Source organism: Oncorhynchus nerka, linkage group LG2 (genome assembly GCF_034236695.1).
Source record: "Oncorhynchus nerka isolate Pitt River linkage group LG2, Oner_Uvic_2.0, whole genome shotgun sequence".
NCBI classification, from domain to species: Eukaryota; Metazoa; Chordata; class Actinopteri; order Salmoniformes; family Salmonidae; genus Oncorhynchus; species Oncorhynchus nerka.
In genome coordinates, this window is record NC_088397.1 from 26,486,151 (window position 1) to 26,509,031 (window position 22,881).

General features: G+C 42.9%; 1 protein-coding gene across 1 annotated transcript in view; it reads right to left on the reverse strand.

Annotated features, from left to right (window-relative positions):
* LOC115133122 (inactive dipeptidyl peptidase 10-like) overlaps positions 1–16,057 on the reverse strand; it is a 49,223-nt gene extending 33,166 nt beyond the window's left edge. The window contains exon 1 of the mRNA XM_029666050.2: positions 15,839–16,057. Coding sequence (XP_029521910.1) covers positions 15,839–15,862 — 24 coding nt within the window. The 5' untranslated portion in view covers positions 15,863–16,057. The remainder of the gene's footprint in view (positions 1–15,838) is intronic.
* Between the last annotated feature and the right edge of the window lie 6,824 nt (positions 16,058–22,881).

Sequence of the window (22,881 nt, forward strand, 5' to 3'; positions counted from 1 at the left end):
AATGTGAAATGTCAGAATAATAGTAGAGAGAATGATTTACTTCAGCTTTTATTTCTTTCATCACATTCCCAGTGTGTCAGTTTACATACACTCAATTAGTATTTGGTAGCATTGCCTTTAAATTGTTTAACTTGGGTCAAACGTTTTGGGTAGCCTTTCACAAGCTTCCCACAATAAGTTGGGTGAATTTTGGCCCATTCTTCCTGACAGAGCTGGTGTAACTGAATCAAGTTTGTAGGCCTCCTTGCTCGCACACGCTTTTTCAGTTCTGCCCACACATTTTTCATAGGATTGAGGTCAGGGCTTTGTGATGGCCACTCCAATACCTTGACTTTGTTGTCCTTAAGCCATTTTGCCACAACTTTGGAAGTATACTTGGGGTCATTGTCCATTTGGAAGAGCCATTTGCGACCAAGCATTAACTTCTTGACTGATGTCTTGAGATGTTGCGTCAATATATCCACATAATTATCCTTGTTCATGATGCCATCTATTTTGTGAAGTGCACCAGTCCCACCTGCAGCAAAGCACCCCCACAACATGCTGCTGCCACCCCCGTGCATCACGTTTGGGATGGTGTTCTTTGGCTTGTAAGCCTTCCCCTTTTCCCTCCAAACATAACGATGGTCATTATGGCCAAACAGTTCTATATTTGTTTCATCAGACCAGAGTACATTTCTCCAAAAAGTACAATCTTTGACCCAATGTGCAGTTGCAAACCGTAGTCTGACTTTTTTTATGGTGGTTTTGGAGCAGTGGCTTCTTCCTTGCTGAGCGGCCTTTCAGGCTATGTCGATATAGGACTCGTTTTACTGTGGATATAGATACTTTTGTAACTGTTTCCTCCAGCATCTTCACAAGGCCCTTTGCTGTTGTTCTGGGATTGATTTGCACTTTTCGCACAAAAGTATGTTCATCTCTAGGAGACAGAGCGGTATGACGGCTGCGTGGTCCCATGGTGTTTATACTTGCATACTATTGTTTGTACAGATGAACGTGGTACCTTCAGGCATTTGGAAATTGCTCTCAAGGATGAACCAGACTTGTGGAGGTCTACAATTTCTTTCCTGAGGTCTTGGCTGATTTATTTAGATTTTCCCACAATGTCAAGCAAAGAGGCACTGAGTTTGAAGGTAGTCCTTGAATACATCCACAGGTACACCTCCAATTGACTCAAATGATGCCAATTAGCCTATCAGAAGCTTCCAAAGCCATGACATCATTTTCTGGAATTTTCCAAGCTGTTTAAAGGCACAGTCAACTTAGTATATGTACACTTCTGACCCACTGGAATTGTGATACAGTGAATTATAAGTGAAATAATCTGTCTGTAAACAATTGTTGGAAAAAATGACTTGTGTCATGCACAAAGTAGATGTCCTAACCGACTTGCCAAAACTATAGTTTGTTAACAAGAATTTTGTGGAGTGGTTGAAAAACGAGTTTTAATGACTCCGACCTATGGGTATGTAAACTTCCGACTTCAACTGTATACAGGCTACAGTCCTATATAATTCTGTGCTTGACGTGAGAAATCTGCTGTATACAAAACCATGTTTGCACACATCATCCACTAGAATAGTGATTTTTGACAGAGCATCTTCTCAAGGCACTGGGATTTAGGAGAGCAGTGAGTTTTCTCCCTGCAGTCACTGAGTCTCATTAACTTCCTGACTATGTGCCAGCCACTACAAACAAGTGCAATTAGGGAGAGTGAGGTCTTGCCAAGTCCTTACAGAACACATCTCCCTAGCCCTCCACTCTGCTGTCAGACTCTTTTTGTTTGTGACCACAGGGCCACCTGTCACTGTCTGGCCCCTAATGATCCCTTTTATGAGTCCCAATTCCTAACAGATATTCATGTAAAACTCTGGTCCATGATGTTAGTGGGGCTTGCTAATGCTGAGCCTGTGAAGGAAAACACACTCACACCCAGGACCAGAGCTAATATGAATATAATATTTATAGATACGTGCCAGGAAAATAGATGGGTTTGATCTCCCAAGGCCCCCTACTCAGCCTTAACTCAGTCTAACCTGTCATGAAAGTATTGAATCGAACAGGCATGTGGAGTTACCCCTGGGCCGTATACAGTACATACCCATAACTCCCTACTGGGGCAGCTTTCAGTGAATTTTGAATTATTTAGAGGTGTGCTGTTGTAGTGGTTTCATTATGAGATCTGTTGGCAGTACATTCAGCTAGCCAGCCTCGCCATACATCAGAGCGGAGCTGTAGACAGGTATAGACTAGTAATGTCTCACTCTCTCCCTCTAGTTCATTGTATTCAGCCCATTGAAAAGAGGACCATGATGTGAGTGCAAAATAAGCAGCCTATAGGGAAGTCAGAGACCTGGCAGTGTGGTGCAAGGACAACAACCTCTCTCTCAATGTCAGCAAGAAAAGGAGCTGATCGTGAACTACAGGAAACGGAGGGGCGAGCATGCCCCTATTTACATCGACAAGGCTGTAATGGAGTGGGTTCCTCAGTGTCCACATCACTAAGGAATTAACATGGTCCACACCCACCAACACATTTGGGAAGAGGGCACGTCAGCTCTTTCCCCTCAGGAGGCTGAAAAGATTTGCCATCGGCCCTCAGATCTTTAAAAAGTTTTACAGCTTCACCATTGAGAGCATCTTGACTGGCTGCATTACCGCTTGGTACGGCAAATGCAAGGCACAAGACCGCAAGGCGCTAAAGAGGGTAGTGAGTACAGCCCAGTACATCACTGCGGCCAAGCTCCCTGTCATCAGGACCCCTTTCAAAAGACTCCAGCCACTTAAGCAGTAGACTGTTCTCTCTGCTACAGCATAGCAAGCGGTACCAGTGAAGCAAGTCTGTAACCAACAGGACCTTGTACAGCTTCTACTAACCAAGCCATAAGACTGATAAAACAAATGGCTGCCCAGACTACCTGCATTGACTCTTTTTGACTCTATGCACACACACTGGACTCTACCCATACACTCACACACACTCACACTGACATCCCAACACACACATACACACACATAGCACACGCACGCATGCATACTGACACCACACACCCACGATCACACACACGTTCACACTCACCATATGCTGCTGCTACTGTCTATTATCTGCATTATCCTGTTGCCTAGTCACTTTACTCCTGCCTAACTGTGTGATGGGGGGAAAAATATACAGTTACATATCAGGGTATATATTTTTTAACATATCGTGTCGTTTTGACCAAATCTGAGTATTATTTTTTGCTGTACCAGCACCAAAACTCCAGTATGTTTCCTTCATAGCTGGTTCTCCGTCTTCTTTTGAAATTGGGAGCCAATTAGTTTTCAGCACTTTCATTTCCATGACTGATCAACACTTGTTTTCTCGTGGCTGTCTTGTCTCTCTGCGGCAGGTGAGCAATACGTTTGGAACATCAAATGGCAATAAAATCAAAGTATTGATTTGCAATACATAGAATCGCAATACATATCATATCGGCACCTAAGTATCGTGATCATATCGTGAGGTCCCTGATAAATCCCAGCCCTAATAGCTACCTCTATTACCTTGTACCCCTGCACATCGACTCGGTACTGGTACTCCCATGTTACCTGTACCTGGTATTGTTATTCAGTATTCACTGCGGATTTATTCCTCGTGTCACTATGTACGTTTTTCATCACATTTTGTATCATTATCTTAACTCTACATTGTTTGACAAAGGACCCGTAGTCAAGCATTTCACTGTTAGTTGCCTGTTGTTTATGAAGCATGTGACAAATAAAAGATGTATTTGATTTGACAATAGGCTACCACACTTGCCCTTTTGGATGACCTCCAGCCAATGGGGGGGGGGGCAATTCTCATGTGCATCAGTTAAAATGTGCATCTAGGCCACACACTTACGAGGACGGTTCTATCACTGTCAAGAGTGTTCACACAAACAAGGTTGGTGTAGAGTGAGTGAGGAAAAGGGTGAGCATGTCACACGCACACACACACACACACACACACACACAGAGAGATCACACACACACAGAGGGCCAGATTTGTATTCTGCTCCTAATCCAGAGAAGATTTAGAATAAATCATGTTCCTTCCTACTGAGACTACATGTCCGTCAATAGGATTTCCGCTCTACTCAGCAGCTGCCTGAGCAGTCACTGCACAGCACTGGGCTTTAAAAGTCCCAGAGTATTTGTTAAACACGTATCGGAGCTATCCTTCTACTTATCAAAGACAGATAAAGCCCAAGCAGGGTGCTGGCCAGACTCTCTGAAACCGCCTAAAACTATGTTTGCAAACCGGAATCATTAATGAAAACCAGAGAATAAGGCCTGTAAGAACTGCAGTCCAGTGGTTTTACATGACATTTAAAAAAATTAGATTAAACAGCAAGGGCTGGCTGAGGAACTGTACTCGTCGCAATGTGTTCGGCTAATGAAAGGATTTGTACAACAAACATACCTTGATTGTCAGTTATGCAAGAGATTCACTGACACCGAATGACCATTTGGGGGGTCTTTGGTATCTTTTATGTTATCATAAGGAAAGCGTTTGTCAGTTTGCTGCTAAACATTTCAAACAGCATGCCTACATTTGTATACAAAACTGACTATAGTCATTTCCAAAATGTGCAATGAGCTAAATCATTTCCTTTATCCCTGTAGTTGAAGTCTATCATCTTCATGGATCCCAGAGAGCTGGAGATACCACATGGCGGGGTTGGTCGGACACACACACACACACATATTAAGAAATCTCCCTCTAGTCAATAGCACTCAATAGCACTTCCTACTCAGACAACTACAATAATAGAGAGCAGCAGTTAGCCTAGCGGTTAGAGCGATGGGCCTAGAGCTGGGCGATATGGACAAAAATTCATATTGCAATAAATAATTATTGCTCATTTGTGTGGTAATGATAAATAGGTTACATTTATGACATCATTATGCAGCATCCTTTAAAGTATTACTACTGGTTTGATGGTTGTAGCTATTCATTGTCCCATTGGCAATCACCCATATTAGCAAACGCATTTCATTTCAAACGTCATATTTCTCTAGTATTGGCTACTTATCATAATGAATGATATTAGTATGCTCCGTGTCGATCATTTCGGTTTATCATCCCAGCTCTAGTTCGGCCAGTAACCAAAAGGTTGCGAGTTCAAATCCCAAAGCAGAAAAGGCGAAAGATCTGCCGATGTGCCCTTGAACAAGGCACTTAACCCTAATTGCTCCAGGGCCATGACCCTACTCCCCAAGGGTGTCTCAGAGGGAGATCGGCAGGGAGGATATGCAAAAAAAACGCATGTTCTATTCACACGTTTATAATGCACACTTGTACATCTGTGAAATGGGACAAATATAAGCACCCACCAAATTATTATTATTATTATTGTTATTAATAGGAATCACTTTCAAGTAATAAGATCTCACCTTGAAATAAGTGAATTGCCTCAGAGAATGATCAGTGTGTCTTGGCTTGAATCCATGAGATGTACATATTTAATGTGAATATCAACTAAACTTGTGTTCGATTGAAGCTACACATAACTGAATATGGGGTTTATTAACTGAGCTTGACACATTTGTAATGAGACTAAGTATATGTGGCTCCCATACATGCATGCTATACTTCTCTGAGAGTTGGCTTAACAGCGTTCATATTGGTTTGAGCATGTGCTGAACTCGATTTTTCTAAATGTATTTTTTTATTTCACCTTTATTTAACCAGGTAGGCTAGTTGAGAACAAGTTCTCATTTGCAACTGCGACCTGGCCAAGATAAAGCGTAGCAATTCGACACATACAACAACACAGAGTTACACATGTTCGGGACATTGTTATTGCTGTGATAAGATGAGGCAACTTCAGAAACCTATGAAACAGTTCATCTTAGCATTCATGGTGTAGTAGCCAGGGTCATGATGGAAGGATGTCAATACAAGATGCATCACTGGGAGTCAATTAATAAAAGCACCATGAATGGTTGGCTAAATCTTAATTTAAAACATCTTCAAAGTGTGCCTATCGGAAGAGATCAATACATCTCACGTCTTTTCAAACCAAACGAATCCCTTGCATTATGGCATCAGTTCTGTTTTGCATGATGACGGATCTGTTGCATCCATCACGCAGTTGACACAGACTCAACTGGAATATAAGCACTCCATCTCTACACAAATGCAATGCCTCAATCAAAATCAGTATTAGCGTATACCATCCTACCTCCTCTCCTTCCTTTGAAGCTGTCATTGTGGAATCTTGATTTTCGGACCTCCTCGGTCAGATGGACTCGATAATGTGTGCAATGTATGCACAGACCTTTCGGGGTAGCTACGTATCAACCCAGAGAATGGCGAGGGGCTTGACACACAACACAATCGAGAAATGTTAACCCAAGTCAAGTAGGTGGCATCACGATTTCAAGAAATCTACTGGCGCTCGCATTTCAAAGAAGCATATATGAAGAAAAGGTACCCCCCCCCCTCCCCCTCCCCAGTGTATCAAATATCCCCTATCTCTTTCAAGCAGAGGAAAGCACGCAATATCGTGAGAAAGAAAGTATGCGGGGTGTTTGTTGCTAACGCTGTAAACATCCACGACCACGAGTAGAAATATCCCCCGCTCACACGACAATAAAAGAGACAAACACTCGGCCAAGGGGGCGGGAAAATTAATACACTTCGTGTTCATGACAAGAGTTTTCAGAGTACTGGATACAATTTGACTGGCAAGGGTTATGTCATTAGTGTGATGTGTCTATTCTTTGTATCATAATCCAGTTTAGTGTAAGTGTGAGTTTGAATAAATTCGTATCGCACTTTGAAGGATACAGCGCTCAATGTGAGCTGTCCATGGTGCTGAAGTTCCAAACTACACAACGGCATTGTGCTTTGAGAGAATTGACAGTCAGTCGTTCACTGAAGCAAACAAATCTAACAAACCAGAAATATTACAAGGAAAATGAGATATCACCTACATGGACTTTGAGCAAATAATCTTGCCAGTCTTAAACCAGCGGCCAACAGTGCCTTTCATGCAGAGGCCTCCTGCCCATATGGGGCCCCTCAGATTATTTCTGTAAAAAAATTTAAAAAATATTATAGAAAAATATTTTATATTTTATTTAAAATACTTTGTTGTTGTTTCTCTGTAGTACTACTAGCTTCTACCAATTTTATGAAGTTGGCTTTACAGTGGCTTGCAAAAGTATTCACCCCCTTGGCATTTTTCCTATTTTGATGCCTTACAACCTGGAATTAATATGGATTTTTGGGGGGTTAGTATCATTTGATTTACACAACATTTCTACCACTTTGAAGATGCAAAATATTTTTTAATGTGAAACAAACAAGAAATAAGACAAAAATAACAGACAACTTGTGCATAACTGTCCCCCCCCCCCCCCCCCAAAGTCAATACTTTGTAGAGCCAGTCTCTTGGCGTATGTCTCTATAAGCTTGGCACATCTAGCCACTGGGATTTTTTCCCATTCTTCAAGGCAAAACTGCTCCAGCTCCTTCAAGTTGGATGGGTTCCACTGATGTACAGCAATCTTTAAGTCATACCACAGATTCTCAATTGGATTGAGGTCTGGGCTTTGACTAGGCCATTCCAAGACATTTAAATGTTTCCCCTTAAACCACTCGAGTGTTGCTTTAGCAGTATTCTTAGGGTCACTGTCCTGCTGGACGGTGAACCTCCGTCCCAGTCTCAAATCTCTGGATGACTGAAACAGGTTTCCCTCAAGAATTTACATGTATTTAGCGCCATCCATCATTCCTTCAATTCTGACCAGTTTCCCAGTCCCTGCCAATGAAAAACATCCCCACAGCATAATGTTAATGTTAATGTTGGGGATGGTGTTCTCGAGGTGATGAGAGGTGTTGGGTTTGTGCCAGATATAGCATTTTCTTTGATGGCCAAAAAGCTCAATTTTTACCTCGTCTGACCAGATTACCTTCTTCCATATGTTTGACCTTTTGGCGAACCCTAAGCGTGTCTGACTTTTTCTGGTCAGTCTTCCGTAAAGCCCAGCTTTGTGGAGTGTCCAGCATAAAGTCATCCTATGGACAGATACTTCAATCTCCGCTGTGGAGCTTCGCAGCTCCTTCAGGGTTATCTTTGGTCACTTTGTTGCCTCTCTGATTAATGCCCTCCTTGCCTGGTCTGTGAGTTTTGGTAGGTTTGTTGTGGTGCCATATTCTTTCCATTTAATGGTGCTCCGTGGGATGTTCAAAGTTTCAGATATTATTTTATAACCCAACCCTGATATGTACTTCTTCACAACTTTGTCCCTGACCTGTTTGGAGAGCTAATTGGTCTTCATGGTGCCTCTTGCGTGGTGCTGCCCCTTGCTTAGTTGTGTTGCAGACTCTGGGGCCTTTCAGAACAGGTGTATGTATACAGAGACCATGTGGCAGATCATGTGACACTTAGATTGCACACAGGTGGACCTTAATTAATTATGTGATTTATGAAGGTAATCGGTGACACGCCCTGGCCTTAGTTATCTTTGTTTTCTTTATTATTTTGGTTAGGCCAGGGTGTGACATGGGTGATGTAGGGTGTTTGTACTGTCTAGGGTTTTTTGTAAATTTATGGGGTTGTGTTCATTCTAGGTGTTTATGTAAGTCTATGGTTGACTAGATTGGTTCTCAATCAGAGGCAGGTGTTTATCGTTGTCTCTGATCGGGAACCATATTTAGGCAGCCATGTTCTTTGGGTATTTTGTGGGTGATTGTTTCCTGTGTCAGTGTTTGTGCCACACTGGACTGTTTCGTTGCCAGTTCACTTTATTATTTTGTATTTGCGTTCATGTTTAGTTTTTCTTATTAAAAACCATGGACACCTACCACGCTGCGTATTGGTCCGATCCTTGTTTCACCTCTTCAGAGGAAGAGGAGGAAATCTGCCGTGACAATTGTTTGCACCAGACCTTATGTAAGGGCTTCATAGGAAAGGGGGTGAATACCTATGCACGCACAACTTTACTGTCTTTTTTTATTTATTTTATTTTATATGAAGTATATATTTTTTTCACTTCACCTATTTGGACTATTTTGTGTATTTCCATTACATAAAATTCTAATAAAAATCTATTTAAATTACAGGTTGTAATGCAACAAAATTGTAAAAATGCCAAAGGGGATGAAAACTTTGCAAGGCACTGTAGCTAGCCCAGATAGGCTCCAAATCTCCCAACCTCATAACTAGGTACCAATAAGCCATTTCAGGCTATCAATCAAGTTAGAGTAGCTAGCTTGTCTAACTATCCTGCAGGCAAGGTCGGTAGACTTTAGAAAAGCAAGCAAATTACTAAATGTACTAAATAAGACTCACATTCCTGTTAATCTTTTACCCAGATATTATATTTTGGACATAGAATTAAGCATGATGAGTATGGCTCTAGATTACAGGAAGATGCTGTTTCAGGTGTTTGAAAAATCTCCAGCCTGAGTTAATGATGCAGATTGCAGCGTTCCTTTATCTGTTGCACTGCCAAGCAATCATGGTCCACATAGCGGTTCTCAGAATAGCCATCCATCCCCGGTCCTGTTGAATGACTCTGTGAGTCATACGCGGGCCTGCATATTCTTCACAACATCATTACTCTTCCAAATGAGTGCCATGTCCTGCAAGATTATAATTGTGATTTACAAATTGGTACAAATTCCCTGCTGCTCACAAACACAGGGCTGAGTTGTCATTGAGTTAGTGTTGAAGGTGTGTGTTTTTGGCATGGTGTGGGTGTGTACCAGAGAGAGAGAAAGAGAGAGAAGGAGAAAGAGAGAGAGAAATACAGTACATTTGGAATGTATTCAGACCGCTTAAGTTTTTCCACATTTTGTTACTTTACAGCCTTATTCTAAAATGGATTAAATGAAAGAGATGCCCTCAGCAATCTACACACAATACCACATAATGACAACGCGAAAACAATTTTTTTTAGCAATTTAGGAACCTGTTTTGAAAGGCACACAACTGTCTACATAAGGTCCTACAGTTGACAGTGCATGTCAGAGCAAAAACCAAGCCATGAGGTTGAAGAAATTGTCTGTAGAGCTCCGAGATAGGATTGTGTCGAGGCACAGATCTGGGGAGAAGGGCCTTGGGAGGTGTTCAAGAACCCGATGGTCACTCTGACAGAGCTCTATAGTTCCTCCATAGTTCCTCTGTGGAGATGGGAGAACCTTCCAGAAGGACAACCATCTCTGTAGCACTCCACCAATCAGGCCTTTATGGTAGAGTGGACAGATGGAAGTCACTCCTCAGTAAAAGGCACATGACAGCACACTTGCAGTTTGCCAAAAGGTGCATAAAGACTCTCAGACCATGCGAAACAAGATTATTTAGTCTGATGAGACCAATAAATAACTATTTGGCCTGAATGCCAAGCATCGTGTCTGGAGGAAACCTGGCACCATCCCTATGGTGAAGCATGGTGGTGGCAGCATCATGCTGTGGGGATGTTTTTCAGCGGCAGGGACTGGGAGACTAGTCAGGATCGAGGAAAAGATGAAGGGAGCAAAGTACAGAGAGATCCTTGATGAAAACCTGCTCCAGAGCGCTCAGGACCTCAGACTGGGGCGAAGGTTTACCTTCCAACAGGACAATGACCCTAAGCACACAGTCAAGACAGCGCAGAAGTGGCTTCGTGACAAGTCTCTGAATATCCTTTACTGGCCCAGTCAGAGCCTGGACTTGAACCCGATCGAACATCTCTGGAGAGACCTGAAAATAGCCGTACAGCAACGCTCCCCATCCAACCTGACAGAGCTTGAGAGGATCTGTAGAGAAGAATGGGAGAAACTCCCCAAATACAGATGTGCCAAGCTTGTAGCATCATACCCAAGAAGACTTGAGGCTGTAGTCGCTGCCAAAGGTGCATCAACAAAGTACTGAGTAAAGGGTCTGAATACTTATGAAAATATGATATTTAGCAAATCATTCTAAAAACCTGTTTTTGCTTTGTCATTGTGGGGTATTGTGTGTAGATTGATGAGGGGGAAAACAACTTTTTAATCAATTTTAGAATAAGGCTGTAGCGTAACATAATGTGGAAAAAGTCAAGGGGTCTGAATACTAATCGAAGGCACTGTAGAAAAGATTGAGAGAGAGAGAAATAGAAAATATTGAGAGACAAAGAAACAGAGAGACAGAGAGAGAGAGAGAGACAGACAGACAGACAGACAGACAGACAGACAGACAGACAGACAGACAGACAGACAGACAGACAGACAGACAGACAGACAGACAGACAGACAGACAGACAGACAGGAGAGAGAGACAATACTACTATGAGAAGACATCTCAAGACCCCACTATAAGGAAAGTGATCCAACCCGCCAAATCCGCGTTGAAGTCCTCTAACTTACAAATACGACCAATCAAAATATAATAATAACCACCATGTTACATCAGTGATAGAACAGCAGCCAATGGGTGTGACTGAGATCGACCTTTAGATTTTATTCAAGCTCCCCTCTAAAAAATAAAAGGAGGGAGGAAAGGTAATCAAGCCCGGGGATATTTTTCTTTAATTGGCTTTTTTGGAGTTGGGAGATACTGTATAAGTGACATTTTTGTTTACTTATTGAACTTGTATTTATTCCCAAATCAACATGATAATTCAATAAAACAGCAAAAAAAAGAAACTACAACGTTTACAGATACACTGCAACAACACCAATACATTATTACAATCAACCAAAACACCCGAAGACCTCAGTGAATCCGTTCCTCTTCAGCGTTCTAAACTGCCCTGTTGGCACCGGGGATTCAAGATGTAACGAGGTTTGTCAATTCTCCCAAAAAAGGGGATGCATTAAAGCTAAATGCTGATGTTCCTAGGCTGGTAGAGACACCAGGGACCTCAAGAGTTAACCAACCCTGTGAGTGGATTTGGTGCCTTCTATTTGTATACTTTAACAGAGTAGTGAGATATGTCGGACGCTTGTGCAGCAGAGCTTTGTAAACAAAAAAGGGAGAAATAAATGGATCTACGGGAATTCATAGAGGTTCAGCCGACTTTCTGATAAAGGATGCAGTGATGAGTATTATACCTGTCGCCTGTGATAAAGCGAAGCACGCTATGGTGCACCGTCTCCAACGGTTTTAGAGTAGTGGCTGCTGCATTCTGATCAATGGTGTCACCACAATCAAGAGCTGGCAGGAAGGTTTCCTGTACAATCTGCTTCCTGCTGTTAAGGGAGAGGCATGATCTATTTCTATAAAATAAGCCTAATTTAACTTCAGCTTCTTAATTAGTTTATTTTATTTTATTGCAGCTCTAACATAGCCTTGTCAGCAGTAGGGGCAATTTCGAGTGTATACAGATGAATGTTACACATTTTTGCAGATAGACCAATATTATTTAAATAAATAGTAAAGACGACATGTCCCAAAATCGACCCCATGTTACCTTTAGTAATATCGAGGTAACTTGACTTATGGTCCTGGTCGAGGCCCATTTCAGACAGCCTCCGAATGAGTAGGGGATGGTTGACAGTATCAAAGGCCTTGGATAGGTCTATAAATATGGCAATTTAACACATAATTTAAGACATGCGTAGCTTGTCTATAACCAGTCTATAACCAGTCTATAACCAGTCTATAACCAGTCTATAACCAGTCTATAACCAGACTGGTACGCATTAAGCACATCATTTGGAATGAGCAGGGGAAGAGAGAGAGAAATCAAAACCGCTCTCCCATTAAATATTTAAACAGAGAAATCAGAGACTGTGTGTGTGTGTGTGTGTGTGTGTGTGTGTGTGTGTGTGTGTGTGTGTGTGTGTGTGTGTGTGTGTGTGAGTGTGTGTGTGTGCATGTGTGCATTCGTGTGTGTGCATGCGTGCGTGTTTAAATGGTCTTCACTCTGACTCAGGGAGAGGTGTTACCTCCCCTAGAGTGCTGAAGTTCAGTCATATCCTCTAGACTGGACAGAGTCCACGTTGTGTCATTCTATTCTAAATGAACATGTATAGGGAGCCTTCCTCCCTTCTCTCCTTACTCATGCCCTGACTAATTGAGGCAATTTACATGGCGAACATCCGAAGAATACAATGCAAAACAATCACGGATGAATATCTTGCTGTGGCAATTTGAAACACCGTAATCATGATAGCTCAATTTGAATTGACCTTGATGTGTAGGCTACACCATTTCTAGATAGTTGATGAGTAGGGTTCGTCTATAGCTCCAGGTGGTTTTCTAAGTGTGATATCCTGGTATTTTTAGCCTGGTGTGCTCTCCCAGTGGGGGAGAGGCTGGGGTAGGGCAGGAGTCTCGTCTGTCTATTAGGATTGTAGGTCATAGGAAGCGACTCAAACGAGAGCTTGCAAGATCCAACTCTGTTTCCTAAGGGGTGTCGCCACTTAGTCTCTACTTATTTTTTTTGTTGCCAAGAATCTTCACACTGATCTTTGGTTGGGCAATTTCAAAAGGCATATTATCATTGTGGAGAGACAAATGCCCTATAATCTTCATTTTCACCATCTCAATGTGGTACTCACGGCCCAAAGCTCCGCTGATGTCAGTAATCAAATATTCTCATCTGAAATACTCTCAAATGGCCGACCTCCAGGGACGTGTTCCAAATAACACCCTATTCCCTATTTAGTGTGCTACTTTTGACTAGGGCTGCATAAGGTTCTGGTCAAAAGTAGTGCACTATATAAGGAATGCCATCCAGAAGTTCCTAACCGCCAGGTCCCAAATGAGAGCCTGTAAGACTGTGTTCCGGAAGACAATGCACAGACAATATTATCTCGCCGGAGGCTGTCGATCTCTCAATCTCAATTACGGCTGCAGATTATCGTCTCATAACTCAATCCTGCATTAACCAGACTAGGCCCCACACACGGGCCTACTTCTCCACACTGAGGCACGGTGTCAGAGTGCATCAACTACATTCACTTATTAAACAGAAGCCTACAGTAGGGATGAAAACAGCAAACCACTCAGACACCTGGTCTGCAGGACAGCATGAACTCTGAAACAGGTTACGTTGCCTTCTATCCAGAGGTAGACACTAGAGAGGAGGAACAAGACAAGAGTCCTCATCAAGTCGTCTGTTATTATAGCAATAGACTGACCTAGCCAACAAGCCTTTCCTCTGAATACTTAAACAGGCAGTGGACATGTACTGGAAGACAATGAGCATGGTTGAGTCGGGATGTGCTGCCCACAGGCTAGCCTAAGCCTTTGAAAACCAAGCCCAAATACACCAGTGTAGAGAGTCGGCGCTAGACAACAAACTGAACACACAGTGCTACAGTTACAATGTGTGCGTCCCAATAATATCTCCTTTCTCCTGAAGTGTGCACTCGTTCACTACTTTCCGAAAATCGAAAACCCTTGTATGGGGTGGAGGCACGGGCTAGTGGGAGCTTCCACCATATTTCTTGTATCGGCCATTTCCCTTTCAAATCAGTGAAGGGAAGTGAAGTGCACACTTCGGGAGGGAGGAGAGATAATTGGGACATAGCCTCATTTCCTCACATAAGCACTATAGTCAGTGAACCAGCTCAGAAGGAGATTGTCGGAGCGCCAGCTACACCGACTATATCCCTGACTTTATCTACTGCGTGCGGTTAATGATAAGGTGTAGTGGTATACAGATAATTACACTCCAAATCATAGACAGGCGGATAGAAATATGAGGAAGTTTCAACTATTCTCTACCCACTCCTGCTGGCACTAATAAATGCACAGGTCAATAGTTTTTTTGACCCAGGTTGCCCCGACCATTTGAACAAATAGCCCACCTCCACCAAACACGGTTAAGCACAGCTAACATTTAAATCAGTATACAGACCATTTAAAAGGTTAACTATTATGTGGTGATGATCTGCGGTGATTAACGACATCTAATGAAGCAAATGAGAAAAATGGAAGAAGATAAACATGCCACTATGATTAATCTTCGCCCAGAGCCAGTTGACATAATGATGCATTATAAACAGGGAACTGAATTAAGGCTAACCAACATGAAAGGTAATGGCCAAAGTAGCTGAAGTACACAACTGGCAAAGGTACGTCAACAGCATAGTGATAATCCCTTCAAACATTACATTTACATTGCAGTCATTTAGCAGATGCTCTTCTCCAGTGTGACTTACAGTAGAGAGTGCACGCATTTTCTTTTTCTTTTTTTCTCCATACATATTGGACATTGCCGTCTACTTAGAATATTAAAGGCATATTGGTGTCCAACAGCTATCTATGTATGTCAGTGCAGGGACACAATTATCTCTGGGATAGAACAAGTTCAGCACTGACACACTTCAGATCCCTCAGGGTCTGTGTCTATATTTCAAATGGCCTGTCTCTCCTAGGGATACATAACAGCCATAGGGTCTGTGTCTATATTTCATATGGCCTGTCTCTCCTAGGGATACATAACAGCCATAGGGTCTGTGTCTCTATTTCATATGGCCTGTCTCTCCTAGGGATACATAACAGCCATAGGGTCTGTGTCTATATTTCTCATGGCCCTCTCTCTCACAGGGATCCATGCCAGCCACAGGGCCTGTGTCTATATTTCTCATGGCCCGCTCTCTCCCAGGGATCCATCCTAGCCACAGGGTCTGTCTATATTTCTCATGGCCCTCTCTCTTCCAGGGATCCATACCAGCCAAGCACTGGAGTCTTACCCTTCACATCCCCTCCCCCTGTCCTCCTCCTCTGTCCTGCTCTTAATCCAGCATCCCTCCAGGGACTTCAGCCTGTATGGTAGAAAGACTGGTCGCTTATGAGAAAACAGTCTCTAAACCCCTTCCGACATACTGGGGAAAAGGGGATGGGAGAGGGAGTAAGTGGGGTGTTGAGATCCGTCATACACACTTCACCTCTGTAAAGTCGTCCTCAGTCATCTTTGGACGCGTTGTCAAAATATTTCCCCCATTCAAATCATCCTATCAGGGCGGGTTTTTTCTTAGATGCCGTGACTCAGGACAGGACAGGATATATGCTGATTTCCTCTCCCCTGTCCGGTGTAGATTTACTTCTAGCACTGAGCAGTTTCGCCTTCACGGTTGAGTAATTTGTCCAGAGGATAACACAGCCAGTAATGCAGTGCAATTTGTTTCAGTGCGATTCCAAACATTGCATCAGCGCCACTAATCTCTCCTGCACGTGTCACAGGGAGGAGCCCTGGCTTGGCCTCTTGATTTTTATTTACATACACAGAAAGAATCCAGTACCTCAATATACATTACAACAAGACAACCAACCATCAAATCTCCCTTCTGTTCTGTTTAAAATCATACAGTACAAGTAAGATTGATTATAATTCCATTGTGTTCTTCCACATCAAATTATTGAAATTGTCCATATCACAATGTTCTGGTCTGGACACTGATCCTCCTCTCCACCCCTAACTTCCCTTTCACAGTAAAACGAACAGGAACGAGAATGGCTATTAGCAGCATCTCAAAAGATGAGGCTGATGGGGAAGGTCTTTGCCCCCACTGACCCCTCCCTTGTTCAAGCTCCAGAAATAGCCCCCCCCCCCCTTCTCTGTCTGCTCCTGGAGTGACATCACGGATCATGGGAGGCTCTACTTGTTTGGGCAAAGCTTTACTAATGAGGAATACACAGCGAAGGCTGCCAGGCAACATTGTATGTCCTATAGTGATGCTCTGGGGCTGGTTGCACCAGGTGGGCTTACACCTGTCCCTGTTTATATTAACCTGACAGAATGGGGGAACAGAGTGGGGAAGCTATGGGCACCTACTAAACATATAATGTCCCCAATATTCACATAACACTTATTCCTATAATGTAAACCACAATGTTATGGATGGAACAAAATAAGGATTATTGATTAATTGACATAACACCAACAAACACCAACAAATCGATTTCAAGATTTACTCAGTTTACAATTCAAGGAGTCAACTTCTGTTTGCCCACAATTTCTCAACTGCCTTGAATTTCTCTCTTGGAACAAAGACATCCTGAACACCCAAAACCTTGGTGAAACGTACAGCCTTGTACATGAATTAAATCCAGTTGGATTTTAATAGATGTTATGAGGCACATTCTGAGTCAGCCCAAATCTACGGACAATGACAATAACACAAACAAACAGGAAGTATAGGTCAATCTAAGGTGAAGATTTACATATTCCCACATATAGTCTATTACAGCCAATGTTTACACAGAGTTCTAGGTGTATTGCAGCCCGAAAACTGGTACTGTATATGACGTTTAAGGTTGATATAACAGTCTGGTACTCCAGTCTATCCGCACACTATCCACAGAGCATTCCTTCTTGTTCCAGAACCTCTTGTAGAACTGATGAATACAGCCTACTGTCATAACTCGGTGTATAACTGTATAACAACTCACAAAGATGACCATTCCTTCAACCAGAGCACCTAGCTGAGGGCTTTACATTTTCTCACAGATTGCTGTGAAATTGTCCATGTCTTGTTGGATTGTCTAGAAAGAGAACGTGGGTTACTTCAGCCTTTGATGTTCTCCACAATGATTTCATGAGCAGGGATGTTGGGTAACCACGGGACATTTCATATTTTTGTTTACCCTAAAGGGTACTCTAAACCTTGTATCCCATCAGTCCCCTGTCCCTGGCCTGTACACTGTGAAATTACATAATTATCTTCCTCAATGTTGGTTGAGATGAATTTACTTCAGCCATAAAGATGTAGTTCACTTTGATGGCAGTATAAATAAGATAGCGTTACCCTCTAGTGGTCAAGCATGAGATGTGCATGTATGACACTCATACAGCAAGGATGACTTCAATATAATGCATTACCACTAGGCGACAGTATTATCTGCCTAAGTTCTCGTTCTCTCTACGTTTTCACTCTATCTGATCGAAGCAACATGGTCTGTGGATCAGTGTGTCAACTGTTGACTATGATACACAGCTTTTTAATGAGCTCCTGAGTGGCGCAGGGGTCTAAGGCACTGCATCTCAGTGCAAAAGGTGTCACTACAGTCCCTGGTTCAATTACAGGCAGTATCACATCTGGCTGTGCTTGGGAGTCCCATGGGGCGGTGTGTAATTGGTCCAGTGTCACTGGGGTAGGCTGTCATTGTAAATAAGGACTTGATCTTAACTAACCTGCCTAGTTAAAAATATATATATCTTGATGTCACCTGTTAATCAAATCAAAGTGTATTTGTCACGTGCGCCGAATACAACAGATGTAGACCTTACAGTGAAATGCTTACTTACAGGCTCTAACCAATAGTGCGGGAAAAAAGGTGTGTGTGTGTGTGTGTAAAGAAATAAAACAACAGTAAAAAGACATTTGAAAATAAGAGTAGCAAGGCTATATACAGACACCTGTTAGTCAGGCTTATTGAGGTAGTATGTACATGTAGGTATAGTTAAAGTGATTATGCATATATGATGAACAGAGAGTAGCAGTAGCGTAAAAGGCCTCCTCCCTATAGGCTGTCTCGTCGTTGTCGGTGATCAGGCCTACCACTGTTGTGTTGTCTGCAAACTTAATGATGGTGGTGGACTCGTGCCTGGACATGCAGTCATGGGTGAACAGGGAGTACAGGAGGGGACTGAGCACGCACCCCTGGGGAGCTCCAGTGTTGAGGATCAGTGTGGCAGATGTGTTGCTACCTACCCTCACCACCTGGGGGCGACCCGTCAGGAAGTCCAGGATCCAGTTGCAGAGGGAGGTGTTTATTCCCAGGTTATTTGCTTAGTGATGAGCTTTGAGGGTACTATGGTGTTGAACGCTCAGCTGTAGTCAATGAATAGCATTCTCACATAGGTGTTCCTTTTGTCCAGGTGGGAAAGGGCAGTGTGGAGTGCAATAGAGATAGCATCATCTGTGGATCTGTTTGGGCGGTATGCAAATTGGGGTGGGTCTAGGGTTTCTGGGATAATGGTGTTGATGTGAGCCATTACCAGCCTTTCAAAGCACTTCATGGCTACAGACGTGTGTTTTTTCACTCTCAACAGTTTCCTTTGTGTATCATAAGCGGTCCACCACCCAAAGGACATCCAGCCAACTTGACACAACTGTAAGAAGTATTGGAGTCAACACGGGCAAGCAACCCTGTGGAACACCTTCGACACCATGTAGAGTCCATGCCCCAATGAATTTAGGGTGTTCTGAGGGCTAAAGGGGGTGCAACTCAATGCCCCTAATGTTTTGTACACTCAGTGTACATACTGAGTAGATGAAGCAAACTTGTGAGCAGGGTGTTAATCTGTGAACTTGAAATCACGTTACATCATCCGAATTACATCCTTTCTCATTTTGAGAAATGTCTTTGTTACCAAAGTGCCAACACTCAAACAAACACAAATTAGTTGCTGCCAATCTTTCAGTAAATCAAGCCCAAATAATACGTTATTTGGTCACATCTACATCCCTCCAAAACCTACTGTAGTCCACATTAGCATTTCTAGAGCAGAATTCTTGACAAGAATTCACACCATAAATCATGCATTTAAATGAGGGGATTACAACTTGCCTGTCACCCTCAGAGACAGCTTGTCTGCATAGAGTTAAACACTTCCTTGGGCAAATCCTAATACCACAGCTCTTTTGAGGATCATAGTTTTCCTTCTAGTTTTATTTGTCACATGCACAAGCACAGTGAAATGCTTAACTTGTAAGCTCTACCACACAGTACAGTATTCATTATAACAAATATATATACACATATACATACACACACTACCGTTCAAAAGTTTGGGGTCACTGTGGTCACTTCAATGGACCACTTTATAACATCAAATTGATCAGAAATACAGTGTAAACATTGTTAATGTTGTAAATTAATTTTGTAGCTGGAAACGGCTGATTTTTAATGGGATATCTACAGAGGCGTACAGAGGCCCATTATCAGCATCCATCACACTTGTTTTCCAATGCCACGTTGTGTTAGCTAATCCAAGTTTATAATTTTAAAAGGCATTAGAAAACCCTTTTGCAGTTATGTTAGCACAGTTGAAAACTGTTGTCCTGATTGAAGAAGCAATAAAACGGGCCTTCTTTAGACTATTTGAGTATCTGGAGCATCAGTATTTGAGGGTTCGATTACAGGCTCAAAATGGCCAGAAACAAAGAACTTTCTTCTGAAACTCGTCAGTCTATTCTTGTTCTGAGAAAGGAAGGCTATTCCATGCGAGAAATTGCCATGAAACGGAAGATCTCGTACAATGCTGTGTACTACTCACTTCAAAGAACAGCGCAAACTGTCTCTAACCAGAATAGAAAGGGGAGTGGGAGGCCCCGGTGCATAAGTGAGCAAGAGGACAAGTACATTAGAGTGTCTAGTTTGAGAAACAGACGCCTCACAAGTCCACAACTGGCAGCTTCATTTAATGGTACTCACAAAACACCAGTCTCAAAGTCAACAGTGAAGAGGCAACTCCGGGATGCTAGACGAAAAAATAGCTTCTTTTTTTTTTTAAACAAGGACGTTAGGGAGGGCTTGGCCGGTAGGGAAATCCTTGTCTCATCGCGCACCAGCGACTCCTGTGGTGGGCCGGGCGCAGTGCGCGCTAACCAAGGTTGCCAGGTGCACGGTGTTTCCTCCGACACATTGGTGCGGCTGGCTTCCAGGTTGGATGCGCGCTGTGTTAAGAAGCAGTGCGGCAAGGTTGTGTTGTGTATCAGAGGACGCATGACTTTCAACCTTCGTCTCTCCCGAGCCCGTACGGGAGTTGTAGCGATGAGACAAGATAGTAGCTCCTAAACAATTGGATACCACAAAATTGGGGAGAAAACGGGGTAAAATTAAAAAATATATATTTTAAAAAATTCAAACCGTTTCTAAGTGACCCCAAACTTTCGAATGGTAGTGTATACAGTGGGGAGAACAAGATTTTGCTGGTTTTCCTACTTACAAAGCATGTAGAGGTCTGTAATTTTTATCATAGGTACACTTCAACTGTGAGAGCCGGAATCTAAAACAAAAATCACATTGTATGATTTTAAAGTAATTAATTAGCATTTTATTGCATGACATAAGTATTTGATCACCTACCAACCAGTAAGAATTCCGGCTCTCACAGACCTGTTAGTTCTTTTTTAAGAAGCCCTCCTGTTCTCCACTCATTACCTGTATTAACTGCACCTGATTGAACTCATTACCTGTATAAAAGACACCTGTCCACACACTCAATCAAACAGACTCCAACCTCTCCACAATGGCCAAGACCAGAGAGCTGTGTAAGGACATCAGTGATAAAATTGTAGACCTGCACAAGGCTGGGATGGGCTGCAGGACAGCTTGGTGAGAAGGCAACAACTTTTGGCGCAATTATTAGAAAATGGAAGAAGTCCAAAATGACGGTCAATGACCCTCGGTCTGGGGCTCCATGCAAGATCTCACCTCGTGGGGCATCAATGATCATGAGGAAGGTGAGGGATCAGCCCAGAACTACATGTCAGGACCTGGTCAATGACCTGAATAGAGCTGGGACCACAGTCTCAAAGAAAACCATTAGTAACACACTATGCCGCCATGGATTAAAATCCTGCAGCGCACGCAAGGTCCCCCTGCTCAAGCCAGCGCATGTCCAGGCCTGTCGAAAGTTTGCCAATGACCATCTGGATGATCCAGAGGAGGAATGGGAGAAGGTCATGTGGTCTGATGAGACAAAAATATAGCTTTTTGGTCTAAACTCCACTCGTTGTGTTTGGAGGAAGAAGAAGGATGAGTACAACCCCAAGAACACCATCCCAACCATGAAGCATGGAGGTGGAAACATAATTCTTTGGGGATGCTTTTCTGCAAAGGGGACAGGACGACTGCACCGTATTGAGGGGAGGATGGATGGGGTCATGTAGCGTGAGATCTTGGCCAACAACCTCCTTCCCTCAGTAAGAGCATTGAAGATGGGTCGAGGCTGGGTCTTCCAGCATGACAATGACCCGAAACACACAGCCAGGGCAACTAAGGAGTGGCTCCGTAAGAAGCATCTCAAGGTCCTGGAGTGGCCTAGCCAGTCTCCAGACCTGAACCCAATAGAACATCTTTGGAGGGAGCTGAAAGTCCGTATTGCCCCGAATCCTGAAGGATCTGGAGAAGGTCTGTATGGAGGACTGGGCCAAAATCCCTGCTGCAGTGTGTGCAAACCTGGTCAAGAACTACAGGAAACGTATGATCTCTGTAATTGCAAAGAAAGGTTTCTGTACCAAATATTAAGTTCTGCTTTTCTGATGTATCAAATACTTATGTCATGCAATAAAATGCTAATTAATTACTTAAAAATCATACAATGTGATTTTCTGGATTTTTGTTTTAGATTCCGTCTCTCACAGTTGAAGTGTACATATGATGAAAATGAGAGACCTCTACATGCTTTGTAAATATGAAAACCTGCAAAATCGGCAGTGTATCAAATACTTGTTCTCCCCACTGTATGTATATACAAAGAAAACACACGAGAAATAAGAAATAAGAGGGGAAGCTATATGTGGGGTCAGTGCCAGTCATGTGCAGAGATACTTGAGAATTGCGGTAAATATGTACTATTTGTGGAACAATCTTCAAAATGTTCTGAAATGTGTTGTTTGAAGGGTACTATGGTGTAGTCAATGAACAGAATTCTCACATAGGTATCCCTCTTTTCCGGGTGGGAGAGGGCAGAGTGGAGTGCAAATTCTGGCGGTATGCAAATTGGAGTGGGTCCAGGATGTCTGGGATGATAGAGTTGATGTGTAATGATCAGCCTTTCAAAGCACTTACAGATGTGAGTGCTACAGGGTCATTGTGGCAGGATGCCTTCAAGTTTTTGGGAACAGGAATGATGGTAGTCAGCTTGAAACGTGGGGATTACAGACTTGAAAAAGGAGAGTTTGGAATTGTCTGTGAAGACTCTGCCAGCTGGTCTGCACATGTCCTGAGGACATGCCCTGAGGACATGCCCTGGAATGTT